This window comes from Myotis myotis, unplaced genomic scaffold (assembly GCF_014108235.1).
Source record: "Myotis myotis isolate mMyoMyo1 unplaced genomic scaffold, mMyoMyo1.p scaffold_m19_p_11, whole genome shotgun sequence".
NCBI classification, from domain to species: domain Eukaryota; kingdom Metazoa; phylum Chordata; class Mammalia; order Chiroptera; family Vespertilionidae; genus Myotis; species Myotis myotis.
The window spans coordinates 47044125-47063374 of record NW_023416315.1 but is presented as its reverse complement, the minus strand read 5'-3'; the positions used below and the strand labels follow the sequence as shown (position 1 = coordinate 47063374).

The 19250-nt window shown below is 38.1% G+C and overlaps 1 protein-coding gene across 3 annotated transcripts in view; it reads right to left on the bottom strand.

Moving 5' to 3' along the window:
* Positions 1–7020: 7020 nt before the first annotated feature.
* SEMA3C (semaphorin 3C) overlaps positions 7021–19250 on the bottom strand; it is a 168661-nt gene continuing 156431 nt past the window's right edge. For all 3 annotated transcript variants that reach the window (XM_036328351.1, XM_036328349.1, XM_036328350.1), the window contains 3 exons: positions 17016–17083; positions 15267–15397; positions 7021–10642 (listed from right to left, as the gene is read on the bottom strand). In XM_036328351.1, coding sequence (XP_036184244.1) covers positions 10229–10642; positions 15267–15397; positions 17016–17083 — 613 coding nt within the window. In that variant the 3' untranslated portion in view covers positions 7021–10228. The remainder of the gene's footprint in view (positions 10643–15266; positions 15398–17015; positions 17084–19250) is intronic.

The window sequence follows — 19250 nt, the reverse complement described above, 5'->3', positions numbered from 1 at the left end:
TTATTCTTTATTTCAGTCAGTGTATGCTTAATTTCTAGTTGGTCCTTTTTCATGTCCTCCATGGTCTCACTATACTTATTGAGGGATTCATTAAATTTATCAGCGGTTTCCATAAAATTCTTGAAAAACCTTATAAACGTGGCCTTGAACTCTATATCCAGTCGTTTGCTTTCCTCCATTTCTGCCATTTGTGACCTGTTTCTTTGTCTCTGCATTTTGGCTGCTTCCCTGTGTTGATAGAGTGGCCCTGCGTGCCAGGTGTCCTGTAGGGCCCAGTGGCTCAGTCTCCCCAGTTACCTGGGATGGACACTCTTGGTGCACTCTTGGTGCCTTGGTTGTTGTAGGATCACTGGGAGGAATTGACCTCCAGGCCAATTGGCTGTGAGAATCAGCTGTGTCTGAAGTGGGAGAACTTCTGTGCTGGAGACACCCTTCTGGGGCAAGACTTGCTTCAGTGGGGCTTTGGTGCTCACTGAATCTGCTCCCTGAGTGTGTCCCTTATGGATCTGAGGAGTTGCAATCTGGATGGTCCCCCTCTGACCACTGGGTACAGTGGCTCCTGGATCTAAGGAGGTGCTAATTCAGCCTCTGCCTGAGGCCACACAGCAGGAGCCACGAAGAGGCTCAGCTGTGAAGCAATGCAAGCCGCTGCGGGGCCTTGGGCCTTCTCTTGGAAGTTCCGGGTCTGCCTGGCTGCAGTTAGGTACATTCACATGCAAAAGCCTCTGCCGCAGCCTGGGTGGGGCGGGGTCTCAGGGAATCAAAGGGCGGAGCAAGCAGCTATGGCTGATTCTCCGCCCAGCCCTAAGGAGTCGCGCGTCTCAGTGACCCGATAATTGCTGCAAGCACCTCTGAGGGAAAGCCGCCCTCAAGTTCGCCCGCTGCCCGACAGTCCAGCTTCTCCCCGTATGAGTCCTGGGTCCCCAGAGACTTCCCGGAACCAGAGTTCAGAGCAGTCGGGAGCTTGTGATTCAAAAAGACAACCGCGTCCTCAGGTGCCACCCCCTGCCGTACCTCTGCACTTCACCTCCGCAGCGCCTCTGGCTCTCAGTGTGCTTTTCTTTCCTTCTAGTTGTAGAATTTACACTCAGCCAGCCTTCCTGTTGTTCTAGATGATGTCCGCTCTGTCCTTTGCGGTATTTTTCAATTGCTATTGGAGGCGGCAATTTCCCGGTGTTTATCTATGCCGCCATCTTAGTTTCTCTGAGACTCATAATTTAATAGGACCTCATAATTTAGAAAATTCAACTATTAACTCTTTTATTAATGTTCAATTTATTAATATTATTATGCCTTGGTTTCATTATCTGTAAAAAGGTAAATAATAGTACATAGCTCCTAGATTTGAAAATAAGAATTAAACTAGATAGTGCATGAGCAACAATTCCTGGCAATTAGTAAGCTGCCCATTAATGTTTACTATATTGTAATTATTATTATCATTATTACTTGTTTTATAAAATCCTAAAACACAAGTTAGCAATATTTCAAACCATTTGATAACCAATCAATTAGCCCAATCCAGATATCAAGGGCCTTCTATGTTTTGACACAGGTGTATAATAAAAGCCTAGTCTAGGTGTGCTCACTGAGTTATTGAGAGGAGACACATATTCATTATTCTTCCACCACTTTAACTTATTAACTCTGATGGTGCTGTCTCACTTCAAAATCGTTTGAGAAGCAGCCAGGACATTCATCGATCAGTCAAAGTGTCTTTTATCTCTCGCTTATTAAACACATCATTCTCAAAAACAAATAGCAAACTACACTTATTTCATTGTTCACTCCATTCTCTTGGACATACATCTAACTTTATCTTTTCTCTTTCATAACTTCTACTGTCAGAATCAACCAGTAGATTCTTTTTTGTGTATTCATTATGCTCCCAGCTCTAAACCTATGGAAACCTCCTTCTTTCTCCACATTGACCTCTGTGAATTCCACAGTCACAGCCATTCCAAGACCCCCCTGCAGCATGAAACCTTCCCTGATTACTACAGGGAGGTCTCCATTCTCTCCACTCCTACTCGTTGGGAGGTATAGAACAAAAAGTAAATGTAGTTTTCACTCCTCCTGCTTACTAGCTGTGGAAACACCAAGCTTGTTTTTTCATATATAAAATGTGTGTAACAATGCATACCAAGTAAGTATTGCTGCGGGAATTAGATGAATCAGTGACTGAATAGGACTTACATAGCTAACAGAACACTAGTAGAACAAAGTAGATATTTTAATCATGACCTCTTGTTTCCCTTGTAATATAGGGAAAACTATTTGACTATTCTGTATCATCTTTTATTAACAAATGCTTTATATTTGTCTTGGCTTTCCCTTGGAGAATTGAAATGGCGCTATTCACTTCTTATATGGAGGTAGATGGTAAATTTTTAATTGTTTTAAGTTTTAGTGGGTGTTCTACTTACCATAATGAAAAGTCTGTGAATTATCAAACCAATAACTGTTGATGGTCTGAAATCTGTATTATAGTACATAGTATTAATAATCCCTTAGTCATTAGATATGAGCATTTAAAAGGATTTGCTATATACTCTAGTATCAAAAAGAGAAGGACCCACATGTTTATTAGGCACATATTATATGGTCAGTAATATCTTAGATTCTAGGAATAGAAAGTGATTGAAATGAGAAGCTCACACTATAGCAGGCAATAGTCAAAAACAACAGATTAAATGCAATAAAGAGGTGAATGCTATCATGTAGTGCGGATAAGCAAGGGGGAATAAACCAACCTGGGAAGTAGAAGAAACCCTAGCAAAGCTGTGCTTTTTTGTCTAAATGAAAGTATTTCAAGAAATCCTGCCCTAGCCGGTTTGGCTCACTGGATAGAGCGTTGGCCTGGGGACTGAAGAGTCCCGGGTTCGATTCCGGTCAAGGGCATGTACCTTGGTTGCAGGCACATCCCCAGTAGGGGGTGTGCAGGAGGCAGCTGATGGATGCTTCTCTCTCATCGATGTTTCTAACTCTCTATCTCTCTCCCTTCCTCTCTGTAAAAAATCAATAAAATATATTAAAAAAAAAAAAAAAGAAATCCTGCAAAAAGGTTTTCATGATTTCTCCCGAGGAAGTAAAAAAAGAAAAACAAGCTCTATCTAGGAAGATGTTGAACACTCCCCCTGCTGTTCTCTGGTGGAAATATCTTTTTTTTTCTTTTTCTTTTTTCTTCTCTTTCTTTTTCCTTTTTGAAAAAGAGAAATGTTATGTTTAATGATACAGCTTAGCACGTTCCAGCACTGGGCATGGCCTGGAGTCACAGCAGCAGGGACAGAGGGATGGGGAGGTGAGCCCCACGGAGCCTCACATGAAGAAGAGCATGAGGAAGGCAACCATCAAACGAAGAGCCCATGGCCTCAGACAGGGCAAAGCCCAGAGTGGCATAGGAGAAGAGCTGCTGCTCTAGAGATGGGCTCCTGGCATAGCCAATGATCAAACTGCCAAACACTGCTCCAATTCTGGCCCCTGAGCCAGCCACACCCACAGTGGCAGCCTCAGCACCAATACCCTGGCCGCTGTGTCAGTGGCGTGGGAGACAGCACTGGTTTGGAATGCTCGCCTGGCCTTCTGGAGTGGGGAGCTACTGTAGGAAGGCTGGTGGTTTTGGTGGTGGTAGTGGGAGGGATGGTGCGGGATAATGCTCTTTAAGGAGAGGTAAAGAAATGAATCAGTTGTTTACTACGTCCTCAAATTCATCTTTCATGAATATTTGTATCTACATTATCCAGAATTATTTAATTTCTGAGATGGAGCCTGGATTTACCTCCATGTTCAAAGCCACAATGCCTGCGAAAGGGAGTCAGTCTAGTGACCATCTTTCTAGAAGCACTTAATTTCCTCTTTTCACAGAGCAGCGAAAAGCAGTAATCTAGGGGACGGTCTGTTGTGAGGAGCATAATCACCCCGAATCACTGCTTCCTGTTGATCCCAGAGCCCTAGGAATTAAAGATTTGAGTTCCTATGCAAACTGCATTGTCATTCCATCTTCCTGAAAATGATGTTTCACCACACACTCCATTCTGGAATCTGTTCTTGTTCATTTAGACAGCTTGCTCCTAAGTGCAAGATAAAAGTGCATCTCTTTCCTAGTAAATTAAATCAGGATCAACTACCAGGGCCATTAAGGCAGCTGGTCTTTGAAAATAGCTGGCCTCCTAACCATGTCGCATTGCATTTTCAGTACGTTATTCATTGAGGACTCTCATCCATGAAGGCTGTTTGCATCCTCAATTATTTACAGCCACTGTCCATGTGACCCAGCCTATCTTAAAGCATCCACACAACATTGTCTTTCACGCCCTTGGATCTTTAGCCATGACTGCTTTGGTTCTCAGTATTGAAACTGAAGCCACCTCCTCCTCTGGGTATTACTGGGTAATAAACCCCGGTTCTGATGGTTTCTGCCTTTGCTAGCTCCACGGCCACCTCGAGGGCGCTCTTCAAGCGGCTTCTTTCCCTCTGGTGCGCACAGCTCCAATGATTCTTCTCCGATCTCGGGGGATAAGGGCTTTCTCATATCACCCCTTCACTTACTTCAAAAGTACACCCCAGGAGGGCTTCTTATCAGCTGTTTATGCCTCCATGTGACTGGAAGTCAGTACTTAAATCTACTGGAGTTATGCACACTTTTAAAAGTGTTTTGGACTCCTAGCTGATCTGTTTTTCTTTGTTTGCATTCTTGCTCTCAGGGGTTGTCTGAAAAACAGCCAGGAATATTATGTATTGAATGTAACTCATTCATATGACATCATTGGACCCAAGTGCCTTGGATTCTCTGCCTTTTGGATCCTGTCTCATACTTGTCTTCTTTTTCCTCTCTCACTTAGAGCCAGCCACACAGAATTCATTTTTTTTTTCCCCCTCAAGTCAGCCAGAATTGTTTTCAGCCTAGGGCCTTTTACTGATATCTGCCTCTTCCCTGAATGCACTTTCTCCTATCTTTGCAATGATTTCCTTACCTTTCTTTAATTTTCTTCATAGTATGTATTTCAACCTAACCTACTATATGATTATTTGTTCATTTGTTTCTTGTCTTCATCTCTATAATGTAGGCTTCATAAGAGCAGGGACATTGCTTTTGTTCCCTGGTATAATCTCAATATGGTTCAATAAATATTTGGTGTCAAAATTAATAAATGGCATTTCCAGCAGCAAAGGCATAGTAGTAAAATAGCCAATATTATCTGATATTCATTTTACATCAGGTAAGTTTTAAGCACTTTAGATAAATTATCTCAATCTTGACAGTCGCATGAGATTGTTATTTTCATAACTATCTTGGACGAGATTAGCTAGATGCTAGTAAGAAGGTAAAATCTAGGCATTTTGACTCCATGACCTGAACCAGATGTTACCTATTGTCCTGTAAATCATATTACAAAAGCTGCTATATCTGAATATTTTATTTTTAAAAATATATTGTTATTGATTTCAAAGAGGAAGGGAGAGGAAGAGAGAGATAAATAGAAACATCAGTGATGAGAGAGAATCATTGATTGGCATCTCCTGCATGCCCCCCCCTCCCACACACACTGGGCAGATGAATCTTAGTTGACAGAATGAAACAGAGTTCAACAAAAATGCTGTTTCTAATAAGCATGAGCAAAAGTTCTGATACAATTAGATGAGAATGAAAATATTATTATAATGCTGCTATTCAAATATTTAAATACTTTTTGAATATGTCACATCCTTATTGTCAAAACTTATTTTAATTCATCAGCTGACATTTGTTTTTGCTCTCTTACAATTTTATTTAAAGAGATATTTGGGAGCCATCATTCTTTTCAATACTTGTAATAATAGTTCTAATCATGTCTTTGATGTGTCCTCTGGCTCGATGGAGCCACCTCCATGGTTTTTCCAGGATAATTTTTTGTAATACTAACTCCCAGAAGCTACCTGCTTACTGAGTGGCCTTGGGAAAGTTACTTAACCACTCTGTACCTATTGTGTGCCTCATCTAAAAAATGAGGATACTAATTTTATTCACCTCATACATAGGGTTGTTGTAAGGACTGAAATTATATATATATATATATATATATACACACACACATATATCTCCTATGTAATAAAAGCCTAATATGCTACGTGTCCGTTCCTCCATTCAACCAATCAAAGCATAATATGCTAATGATATGCTAAGGCTGCTCAACCGCTTCCTATGATGTACACTGACCACCAGGGGGCAGACACTCTGACTGGTAGGTTAGCTTGCTGCTGGGGTCTGGCCGATCAGGACTGAGTGAGACAGACCAGACACACCCTAGAGCCCTCCCCTGGCCTTTCCCTGGCTTGCCAACCTCCCATGTCCCTCTCCGACCCCGACCCCGACCGTGCACTGGTGGGGTCCCTCAGCCTGGCTGCACCCTCTCCCAATCCCAGGCTGATGTGGCTCAGGGAGCTGTTCCTGTTTTTGGCTTCCCATAGCAGCTTTTCCTCCTCATGACTCTCAACTTCAGCTCACAATTTACAGCTGCCAAATCACATCAGCTCAGAAGACCCTTCGAAGGTCCAGCTTCGCTGTTTGATGAGCCATGCTCTATTCCGTTCATAGCTCTGCCCTTAGCAGAGAAGGGAAGATGATTATAACCCCCCCCCCCACCCCGCTCCCCACGCACAAACACAAATCAGTAAAATAAAAAATAAGAAGTTATAGCTTTTTTTTCCTATATAGAATTGTATATGTAACATTTTAAAAGGACCTAAACAGATAAATTCCTTCCATCTCATTGTACCATTCATGGGCCAAGGATCATCCGTAAATGTATACAAAAAAATAGCCAGAGAAACAATAGGATGACATTTATTTTGATGATTCCATCATATATCCATTTTGTCATGCAGAAATTATGATGTGTTTGATCTCATAAAATGTTTGGATGGCATTTTTTTATATAAATAATTCGGAGGACAGGAACACACTTAGGAAAGAGAATTCACCCTGCTTTTGTTCTTGGGGGTTGAGGGGTAACCTAACATAGAATAAACAATTTTAATGTGTTTGTTATAATGTCATTCTTTAATAGCATTTTATGTAAGTAACACTCAAGCATGGCAACATAATAGCCCTGAGAAATACACAATTCAAACTGAGTGGGAAGCATTGTTTTATGAGGTGAACAGACAAATACATTAGTCAGTAGAGTGAAGATGGCATTTTTTTTTTTTTTTATCTTGGAGCTAGCCTTCCAATTCTCAATATTTGTGCTATATGAAAGTAACCTTATGATGAAACCATGAAAATTGAAATCTATACCAGAGGCCCCTTAGGAAAAACAATTCATTGGCAATTAAGTTCACCAAATAGCACATATATGGAATTTGTTGTAATTGGTTTTGATTTTGCAGAAGGGATTGTATTCTTGTGGAATGAGGTTATAGAATAAAAGGTTGGTGTTATAAATTAAGAAAAAGAATAAAATTTTTTTTCCACAACCGCCTTCCACAGCTTTGTCATCGTGTATAAAATTCCATAAAGTTCTCAATGCCTCTTGTTAAGAAAATAGTTTTACTTAGTCTGCTTATTTCCTTGTCTAGACTTAAACAAAGATGCGCAGTTTCTCGACTTCAGCTAGAAGAATAGATATAGGAAACTGTCATCTTTTTCTCAAAATTGTTCTTCACATAGGTAGGAAATATAAAGCTCTAGAAATGCATTATAATTATACAGGATATATTAAAATTATTTAAAATTAAGGTTAAGTTGAAATATAAGCAAGGGAGATACAGAGGCAACTGGGTAGTAGTACAGAATCCTCAGATTGAAAGATTTGTTGGGATCACTTTTAATTTCTGTCATAACCTTTGTCTCCACTTTCCTTGCTATAGACTGCACGCTCAGAAATAGAAGAAATCTCAAAATCTAAATTTTGCCAGGCAAATGCTTTATTCAACATCCAATTAAATATTAATTTACTAACTACATTGATCTTATTTTCTTACACAGAGTGAACATTCACTGCAACGACAGTTTCATCATGCTAAAATCTATTCACAAACCTACACTTTGAAAAAAGTGCTTTTCTAGGAAATGTTATATATAATACAAATGGAAAACATATTGTCTTCAAACTGTCAATCTACACAAAATAAAGCCAATCTACCACCAACATTCAGTATACATTAACAATATTTTTTAAAAAGAAAATTTTCTTTACATTTGGCAGTTCTGTTCAACAAGGATTTCTATAATTTTAAAAGTAATAAAAGTATATACAATTTAATAATGTTAAAGTAAAATGTATTAAATAGCACAAATAACATTACAAAATTAAACACCCTTATCATTTATATGAAGCAAGAGGTCCTGTGTGGTTTCCCCTGTCTTTTGACTCTGAAACGATTGTACTTTCAACTCTGTACATAGAATAGCTTGACCATAAACACAGAAGATGGTCTTGGCGTTACACACTTTTCTATTTGTGCACGTTGAGGAGAAATAAAGAGGTTTATTTATCTCCTTTAAGCAGGCACATGATTTGTATAATTTGCTTTAGGGACTACTTTAGAATTATACATATTTGCAACAATAGTTTTTAATTAATACCTTTTTATTTAAAAATAAACATTGTTATGTTGTGTTCAACAGCTATTTTTGCCCTATTGAGGCCTCTTCTTATAACATAATTTACCACCACTTAGATAATTAATCATATTCTTAGATTAAGATCAGTGACTACATTCACTTTCATAATGATTTTCAGTTCTTAAAACTTTATATTGTAGTGCTTAAAAAGGTGACATATTTACCTTGATTCATTCTTCATAGATGGTTAACTACAAGTAAAACTTTTTTGATTAGGTATATCATGCAATTTCTGTACCTGGAAATTATCTTTAAAGGCAAATAAAACGAAAGAACAAATTTGTGACTTTAAAAGAAATATGAAAGTATGAAGAAATTTTCATCTAATTGTTATTTGGAATAAAAATTCACATTAAATTATCTAATAAAATGATTCAAGCATACAACTAGAAGATAATTATTTTATTCATCACAAAACTCACATTTGTATTTATGTACCAGTGAACATAATGAACGAACATTCTTTTAAAAGAAAGTTATATCTATTTTTGTTCAGACTAGATTTTTTTTCATTTGTCCACAAAATGAACACCTCTTCACAAAAGATCATTAAAAATTAACTGATGACTTAAAAATATATTTTATATCTGAGGTTGGTAAACAAACAAAATATGAGAATAATAATGGAATTAATTATTAAAGTTAAAAAGTAGTAATATTTTAATAAAATTTTGCTAATAAAATTGCATTTTTTACTTTGTTTTTTCTCATTATTCCATTTTGATGGGTTTAACCCTCATATACAAATTTGATATTTCAAAATAGTTTTATTCTTATATTGTCTAATTTGTCACACAGACTAAAAAATTAGAACAAACTCAATCTATTAAACAGGATTAGGTTATAGTCTCTGAGTCTAGAATAACTTAAAGGATTTCCAAAAAAAAGTGCTTCTGTTTGGAAAATGATAGCATAAGAATATAAACATAAATGCTTCACTGACATAACTCCAATCAAAGCTGTTTGTCATGAGGGTCATTCATTTTATCTACTGGAAACAAGGCAACAAGTCAGTGACAGATCTTAGCAACTGACAATTTTTACAAAGCTCAAAGTAACCAGCAACCTAGTTCACTGGGAGCATATAAACTCATTATCTCTTCATGAAGTACTCTTATTTTATATAACTTTCAGGTGCCCTCTTCCTTGTCTTTTTTCTAGTCTTTGACAACTACTCTATGCATTTATATGACTCTGACCATATAAAAGTTGTGACTTTGGTATTTGTTTTCATACGTAAAATCAGTGACCTTAGAGATCCTTAAAACAAGGAAGGAAGACCACAGGGTTATGGCCCCCGTTCAATGCAGGGATGTAAGAATTCTAGTTTTATAACCACCATCTTAATTTGAAGAAAAGGTAAATAAAGATATAAATAAAATCTAGGTTAATTTAAATATTTATATGCACCATGAGGATCATGACATGTCTAGCACTAGTCACTATCATACAAGAAAATGCATGCGTGTTTCAGTTCATGTAACATTCACTTTAGGAGTGTGTAATCACCTTTCTCAGGAATTTCCCGTGGGTAAGAACAAGATTCTTTGTTCAACATTTGATTACTGAAGCCAGACAGACCATTGAAGACTATGGGGAGCGCACGCCCCCTGTAAGAAAACATTATGACTCTGGCAACTGATTCCTCCTGTTTCTACTTTTCCGGCTGTTGATGAGCGCCTTTAACTTGCCATAATCCCCTCTCATCTTTTGGGATTCTTCTGCGTGTTGATGTTGCTGCCGAGTGTCTTTGCAGTACTGGTTAATCATCTGCATCTCTGAGTGGCTGAATGCCCCCAGGAGGTCCTTCGGGTGGAAAGACAGAGCCCTCACGGAGCTAGCCCAGGTCCATGGGGACCATTTGTCTGTTACAACAGCTACCATATCAGAATTTAGAACTTTAAAGTTGATCTTGGCGATGGTCTGCTTGAAGCTGTTTTCTGTGGCAATGCAGTGATACAGTCCTTGGTCAGAGTCCTGAATGGAGCGGATGAGGAGTCCTTGTGAAGTGGCTATGATGCGTTCATTCAGCTTGACCTACAAGAGAGACATCAAAGTTCTGAAAGCCCAACTCTGTATCTTCTAAAAATATATGGGCAACATATACAGAATACTGTTGATTTTAACAAATTTGGCAAAAGTATGGAATACTGCCCTAATTGGTTTGGCTCAGTGGATAGAGCGTCAGTCTGTGGACTGAAGGGTCCCAGGTTCAATTCTGGTCAAGGGCATGTACCTTGGTTGAGGGCACATCCCCAGTAGGGGGTGTGCAAGAGGCAGTTGATTGATGTTTCTCTCTCATCAATGTTTCTAACTCTCTATCTCTCTCTCCCTTCCTCTCTGTAAAAAATCAATAAAATATATTAAAAAAAAGTATGGAATACTAATTTCCTTCTTAGTGGACACAGATTTTAAAAGAGAGAGTGAAGTTATCACTCATATTGCCAAAAACAGCTTAAAGTAAATTCCTTTTGGATAGTAGTTTCTCCACAGATAAGCCCAGAATTTTGGTTGCTTTTGGAATATGACTCACAGTCAACATATACAGCAAATGAAATTCACACATAATTTAAAATATCTCTTTCATCCTGGAGTTCTCACCTTTTATTGTAGAAAAAAGAAACTTAGTAAAAACATGAAGCAACAATTAAAGGGATGAATTGTACCCTTTTGAATGAGTGAATAAATATTCTCCTAACTAAAAATTATATAAGCAGAGGCAGTTTTGAACATTATCAAAGGCTTTTGCTAATTATCTCACACTAAAGAATCACTAAAAATAAGCTGTAATGCCATTGTCTCATAAGATTTGTAAGTGGTTTTACTTTCCAAAGAAAAGAAATACAAAGCTATGAGGTTAATAATATATAATTATTTTATAGGCTTATACTGAAAAAGCAACAACACAAAAAACAGACTGTCATTTGCTAGACATCAGCTAAGTGCTGGAAGCCCACCTTGCCTACAGTTCCAGCTATGGTATTCCCAATGAGCAGATTAAACCTAAGTGCTAAGAATTTCCTTGCCCTATATACTCTGGAATACCTTCTCACTGAGGCAAAAAGAAATTTGACACAAAATAACATAAAGGAATGCATGTGGAATGTTTTTCTAAATGGTACATTTCTATATAAATACATACTTTAACAGAATCCAAATCAAAGAAAGGTTCTTTTAGATAAGAAGTTGCCCACACAAAATAGTACAGTATTGAAACATAGACAAATGGAACAGAACTAGATAAGAGAGAGCAGGAGGAAGTAAAGACTAGAATGTCTAAAAGCAAAAATTTGATGTTCAATTTTGAAGTTTAAATGTGCATCAGAAATAGTTTAGATAATGCGTAAATACATTCAGAAATGAAAGAAAAGAAAGCCTTTCCTTTTTGTGCAAAATTGGGGAAATTTTTGGAGGTCAATTTGATAATATCTATATAACATGTACCTAGATAACATGCATACTTGGTGCAGAAATTTCATTTCCAAGGATTTGTTAGGAGATATACTCTTACAAGTATGCATATTTTTATTTGCATAATGCGTTTGTTAAGAGGAAACACAAGAAAAAAAACCTGACCAAATGATAGCTTTAAAATACTTAAGGTACGTTTATACAATGGAAAACTATGCAACCAAGAAAAACGAAGTAGCTTCATATATACTGACTAGAGGCCCAGTGCATGAATTCATGCATGGTGGGGTCCAGCCAGCCCAGCCCCATTTGGGGTGGATTGGGGTAGGGCCTGTTGGGAGGAGGAGACGGCAGGAGGTTGGCTGGCTGACCTGCCCTGATTGGGACCCAATCAGGGATGGGTCGGCAGCGGGGAGGAACCACAGGTGATTGGCTGGCAGGCCCCGCACCCGATTGGCGGCGGGGTTGGCCATCAGGAGGGGCTGTGGGTGGTGGGCCGGCTGGCCCCACCCTCAAAGGGGTGGGGGGCCCATCAGGGACAGCGGCCTAGGGGAGGGGCCACTGGTGGTTGGCCAGCCGGCCCCGCCCCTGATTGGAGTGGGGGGGTCGATTGGGGGCGGAGCTAGCTGGGGGGTGGAGCCATGGGCCAATCGGGGTGGTGGGGGCCTATAGGGGGGTGGGGCCAGCTGGGGGAAGGGGCTGCAAGAGGTTGGCCAGCTGGCCCCACCCCCTGATTGGGCCAGTTTGCTGGCTGCAGTGGGCCTCATAGCAACTGGTCATTCTCGTCGTTATGGCATTCCAGTCGCTGGCTTTTATATATAGAGAGATATTAAATAGTGGGGGTTTAGAAAAATTATAGATAATATTTGGAGGAATATATAATGATTAAATATATCAGTTTGGTAGCCTTATGCTCTGGGAAATGGGAATAAGTATTAAGATGAAATGGAGGAAGGCTTGTATTTTTCACTTTATACCATTCTCTAAAACTATATTTTTTGCCACTAGTTTTTACCATTTAGCTTACTTTTTTAAAAAGTTCAATATTTATATATTATTGATATGAGAAATAGTGTATATTTGCCTAAACTAGTAAGGAAGAATTAGGATAAATTTAATAAAATATTAATAGTACATTCAACTAAATTAAGAATCAGTGGACTTGAGCTCTGATTAAATTCAGCACAGAATAGATTTTTATAATTATATTAGAGTCAATACTTTTATAATCTTAAATTATAGCATTCTTATGTTTTTTTATTAAAAAATTAAGACATTAACATTTTGAGTCTCCACATTCTTGAACATTTTGAAATAGAACAATAGAATTATCACAAGAGCTTTAATTAATAACATATTCTATTTTAAAATTCATTTATTAATTTCTGTATTAATAAATGTATTCAATGCTGTGTATGTTCATTTACTTTGATTTTAAATAATAAAAATTATATTTACTTATACTGTATATTATTTTGTGGAACTTTTTACTGAATAAAAGGAAAACATTTTATTCTCATTAGATAATCCCTGTTTGAATTTTAGGTTTCTTATTAACATACATACAGACAGACTTTGTGTCAATGTCTAGCCCAAGAACATCATTCCTATCTGATGTTCATCATCACACATTATGACTTCTAGCCCAGGTTACTTTGCAAGGCAGTTATTATTATAATCTACTAGAGGCCTGGTGCACGAAAAGATTCGTGCAATAGGCCTTCCCTTCCCCTGGCTGCCAGCACCAGTTTTCCTCCAGCACCCGGGACCCAGGCCTTCGCTCCGGCCAGAGCCGCCTTCAAGCCTTTGCTGCTCTGGCCGGAGCTGCCTTCAGTCTTTGCTCCGCTGCTTTGCGCCTACATATGCAAATTAACTGCCATCTTTGTTGGCAGTTAATTTGCATATCTCGCTGATTAGCCAATGGGAGGCATAGCAAAGGTATGGTCAATTACCATGTTTGTCTATTATTAGATAGGATATCCATTCCAAAGAACTTAAAGTCAATTAGACTGTAGAAATCCAAGACTTCTTTGAAGATAGATTTTGTAGCTAAGAAAACAGATATCCAATAAACATTTTTTTAAATTAATAAAATATCTTTAAACTTTTTTAATATCCTTGAATTCTGGGGCAAGAAGGGGCCCTGAAGTCCACCTAGCACATCTTTCTCCAGAGAGGGAAGTCCCTTCTCATGCAAGTGGTCATCGTCCCGTGTTTTAACATTCCAGTGGCACGGTACACACAATTTCCTAAACAGCTCATAGCATTTCTGGATAGGCAGGTCTGCGAGTTGGAAAGCATTTTCTCAAGTGGAGCCAACATCTATTTTAGTAACTCTGATGCGGTATCTAGATTCTATAGCTTGGGATGCATCCATTTTACACAGCCCTAATTAACTTACATGTAGGACCAAACTGCCCACATAGAATTCACATAAACGTAGTACGCTCCCTTCCCCCCTTCTCTCTATCACATTTTATGGTGTACTGAAAACAGCATTACGTTTTAGACTACGCTGAGGCTTTAGGTATACATATATATTTTTCCTCTTTTTTTTCTGTCATTTGTCAGGCCAACATGACATCAACATTATGAAATTCATTATTTATAATATTTCACCCTATGCCATTTTATGTTTTCCTTTTAAACAGCTCTTTCCAATCAGCAAAAAGTTAATGTAAGTGTTCTTTTCTTTGAAAATCTAGTTTTCCCCCAAAATCACTAAATAAAGGCAGCAGCCCTTAAACAATGTTTCCATATATTACCTAACCAAACTCCGAGAGTTATGAATAATAAAGAGTGGAAACAGATGACCACACAGCAGAAAAATGTTCTTTACCGTAAAGGTTATACTTCAGGGTGATTTTTGCTGAGGAGAACAAGTTCAGGGGCTTTTCTTTTAAAGCCCCTTTTATCTTGTGAATCGCACAAAGGTGCTGTTGTGTGAGAGATTGGCTTCTGGATTTGCCACATCTTGTTTCTTTTACAAATGCTTCCTCACATCACCACCCCTGTCTGAGTGCCCGAGCTCTTGTTTCCGTCACCATGTTGTTGAGGTGAGCAGGCAGAGAGGATTTCTAATGAATCCATCAACCCCACGGACAAAGGAGGTTACAGAAGGTGGCACCTGTCATCCCACAGACATAAAAGGATGTTCAGATGCTTTTTCTTTGATCTGCACCTCAGTGAGGGCTGGTGATTTAATGCTCTTTGCAAAGCCCTGATTGATGGCTGCTGTGCTCTCACTCACCTCTTTCCTCCTGTCTTTGTCTTTCTGTAACAACCACTTGATAGATGCCTGCGGAGACTTGGGGGCACACTCAAGGAAAGTGGTATTATTTTTGACTCCATACTGAACAATTTCAGCTGCATTTCTGTATGCTGGGAAGCAAAAATAAATGGAGAGAGAGAGAGAGAGAGAGAGAAACAATGGAATTTAGAGTATATTCTCCTATTTGAATGTCTAGTTTTCTATAAAATTTAGATCAATTATGGCAGCCCCCAGAATCAGTCTTCATCACTTAACAAGCAGACTATTATACTGTACATGGTTCACCTGTTTTATTTAGTCCAAAGGGAAGGAAAGACATAAGGAAATCAATATTTATTCAAGAATCACTTTACACCAAATAGTAGAGGCGTAACAACAACAGGAATGCACTTAATACCACCTTGAGCATTTATTATGACAACATCCTTGTGATTTAGGTTCTCTCAGCTTTTAACAGCTGAGCAAACTGAGCCTGCAAGTTCTGAGGAAATGTATGCTAGCTAAGGAGTTAGTAAATGCCAGGCAGTATTAAAGGCAGATCCATCCCATATTCAATGTAGTATCAATAAAATTCAGAAAGAGCAGGAAAGGTAGAGAGCAAGGTGAGGCCACAGTGGGATGGAGTGGTTGAGAACACAGGTTTTGAATCAGAGGTACCTGAGAGAAAATCCTGACTCCACTGCTACCGGCTCTATAACCTTAGACAAATCACTTGATCTCTCTGTGTCTCAGTTTACTTGGCTCTAGAACACAGAGTATAATAATTTCATGGAGGTTCTTTACTGAAATTCTTAAATTAGGAAAAGCTTTTAGTATAATCATGGGGTGGCTTAGACAGACAGAATACTCATTTATAATGTGGGAATAGAAACAGACCCTACTTGAGCAGAGTTTCTTGAGCATTAAGTGAGATAATCCATAAAAAAACCCCCAAACATTTAGCTCAGTTTCTGACACAAAATCAACATCCATGTTTGTTCATTACCTCTATTCCAATACTCTCCCACCGTTATGACTACTATGACCATTAAGGAGAATGGACACAAAGTTTATAAAACACTCAGTAAATAGCGAAAAGGTAACTCCGGATTCAAAAAGATTACAATGGGAGTCTCAGTGTTAAATGTTAACAGAGGCACATTTGCAGCTCCTTGGTGAGCCAGGGCGAGTTCTGTCTGGAGATACTTCTGTTGGTTGGGTTGATGAGGGGAGAGGGGATTAGTGGGAAAAGTGTAATAACATGATCGCTTCATGTCAGAATGGGAGGAAAGGGGGTAGATTAACTGTAAGGACAAGACAGGATTGTAAAAAGTATAAGCAATGGTTATCAATTGTAAAATCAAGCCACTGTAGTACACCAATATTCAGAGCAGGATTATTCACAGGAACCAACCTAAGTGTCCAGCGATGAAGGAATGGGTAAAAAAGTTGATATATACATAATGGAATATTTTCCCGCCTTAAACAGTAAAGAACTTCTGACACATGGTAGAACCCTGAATGAACCCTGAGGAAGACATTATGCTAAGTGAAATAAGCCAATTACAGAATGACAAATATTGAAAATTCCCAGACTTTTGTTTTTCACAATTCTTGTTATACATACAAATAGCATTTAATTTTTAATTACCATATCTAAATACCAAGAATTTTAGGTTTCCCTCAGTGAAATGTGGTATGGAGCCTTGCTACTCTTTATCAAGTTTGATCATTGCTCACTGTTACTACCTTTGAGATTGAATCCTCTGCATTGGGTCAGTGGGTTGCCATGCCTCACATCTTGTCTTCGGCTCCTCCTGTAAGTGCAGAAATATATACAGGACTTAGAATTAAAAGACAGCATTTTAAATTTCAAAATATTGTGATTGCCTAAGTTTTCATAAAGAGGTCTGATTATCTGATATTTCCTGTTCGCTGCTTCAATTATAAGGTGGGTACTTGACCTTGCTTTTAATCAAAATTAATTCAGTCTCTCCCCATCTACCACTTGTGATATAATGGCTGTGAACTTCCTCTTAGGTACATTTCCTCAGTAAATGTTAGATTCCAAATTAATAGAAATTTTTAGAAGACACACATTCATCCAAAGTTTCCTAAAATGATCACTCCCAGCCCTAACCGGTTTGGCTCAGTGGATAGAGCGTTGGCCTGTGGACTCAAGGGTCCCAGGTTCGATTCCGGTCAAGGGCATGTACCTTGGTTGTGGGCACATACCCAGTAGGGAGTGTGCAGGAGGCAGCTGAATCGATGTTTCTCGCTCATCGATGTTTCTAACTCTCTATCCCTCTCCCTTCCTCTCTGTAAAAAATCAATAAAATATATATTTTTTTAAAAAAAGATCACTCCCAAAGTATACAGTCACTATCATCTTCTTACAATTTTTTTTAATTAAGCATAATTTTCTTTAAAAAATCAATACTTTCTAACAGTTTTTGGATATACTAAAACTTTTCCAAAATAAATAATACAGAGATAGAATATGGATATTTAATATAAAGCTAAGCAACTTGTTCATTTACTAGAATAAGTGTTTCCCTTTAATTTCTTGTTTTAAAATTTCAAGTCCACAGAAAATTTGGTATATGAGTACAATGAATAGTGGTATACCTAGATTCATGAATTGTATTTTGTCATATTTATTTATTTTTCTCTCATATGGAAGTATATGTCATGTATGTACTGTGAATGTACATATATGAAAATCTTTAGATAATAAGTTGCAGATGTGGTTTCACGCTTAAATGCTCTAGCATATATCTTCTAAGAACAAGTAATTTTCCTAAATATATTATCACAGTAAAGATATTATTAATACTTATCCAATAATATCATATACTACACATTTTATATCAAAATTTCTCTAGCTGTCCCCAAAATATATCATATAGATTTTTTGCAATGTTTAGAATGTTTTATTAAAGTACAAAGTTGTTGGAATTAAACTAAATTGAAAAACATAGTAAATATTCAGAAAAACATTAATAACACCACTCAAATCACACACATATAAAATGCAGATAGTTCTTAAAAAGTTTACAAGTTGAAAATTATAGAGATTTCCCCAAATGGATATAATGCCACACTACTGAGTATGGAATCAATCAAATATGTAAGATCTTTGAGTGAATGTTGTCCCCACTCTTCTGCAATCCAGTCCTCCTTAGAAATTTGTTCTTTGGGAAATTCAGACTCAGAGTCAACAAGAGAAGAACAAACAAAAGTTGAGATAGTCACATAACTTGATATAACTTCCTTCATCCTATTGACTGCTTTGAGGTTAAACAGCCAAGAGTGTTTTAAGTTTATTCAGGATCTACTTAAGGTTCATTCATTACATTCAGTTGTTATGTATCACTAGCTTAAGTATTTCAACAATGTAGTTACATCCCTTGTAAATTGGTCATTATTTAAATAAAAGTTTTAAATTACTTGCAAACTAATTATTTAATTTTCTGAGTCTTAGTATCAGCTGCATATATTAGTTTTGATTTTATTACATAGTACAACAAATCAAAACAGAGTAACTGACATATATATATATATATATATATATATATATATATATATATATATATATATAAAGAGCCAAGGGCTGTCATATCGGAAACAACCGAACGGATGACCAAACAGGCTGTGGGTGTCCAGGCCGGCAGGGGGGTTAGTGAGGGATGACCAAATGACCGAGCAGCAGGCTGCATGGGGCGACCAGGCCAGCAGAGGGGGGCAGTTGGGGGCAACCAGGCCAGCATGGAGGGCAGTCAGGGGCGAACAGGCCAGCAGGGGGGGCAGTAGGGGGCAACCTGGATTGGAGAGGGTGCAGGCAGGGCTGAGGGGTACTCTGCCCCCCCCCCCCACGTGCATGTATTTCATGCATCGGGCCTCTAGGTTTCTTATAAATGATTCATGGATCTGTACATTGCTATAAGAGACAGGGAAGGAAATTCTCTTTAAATATTGGGAGCA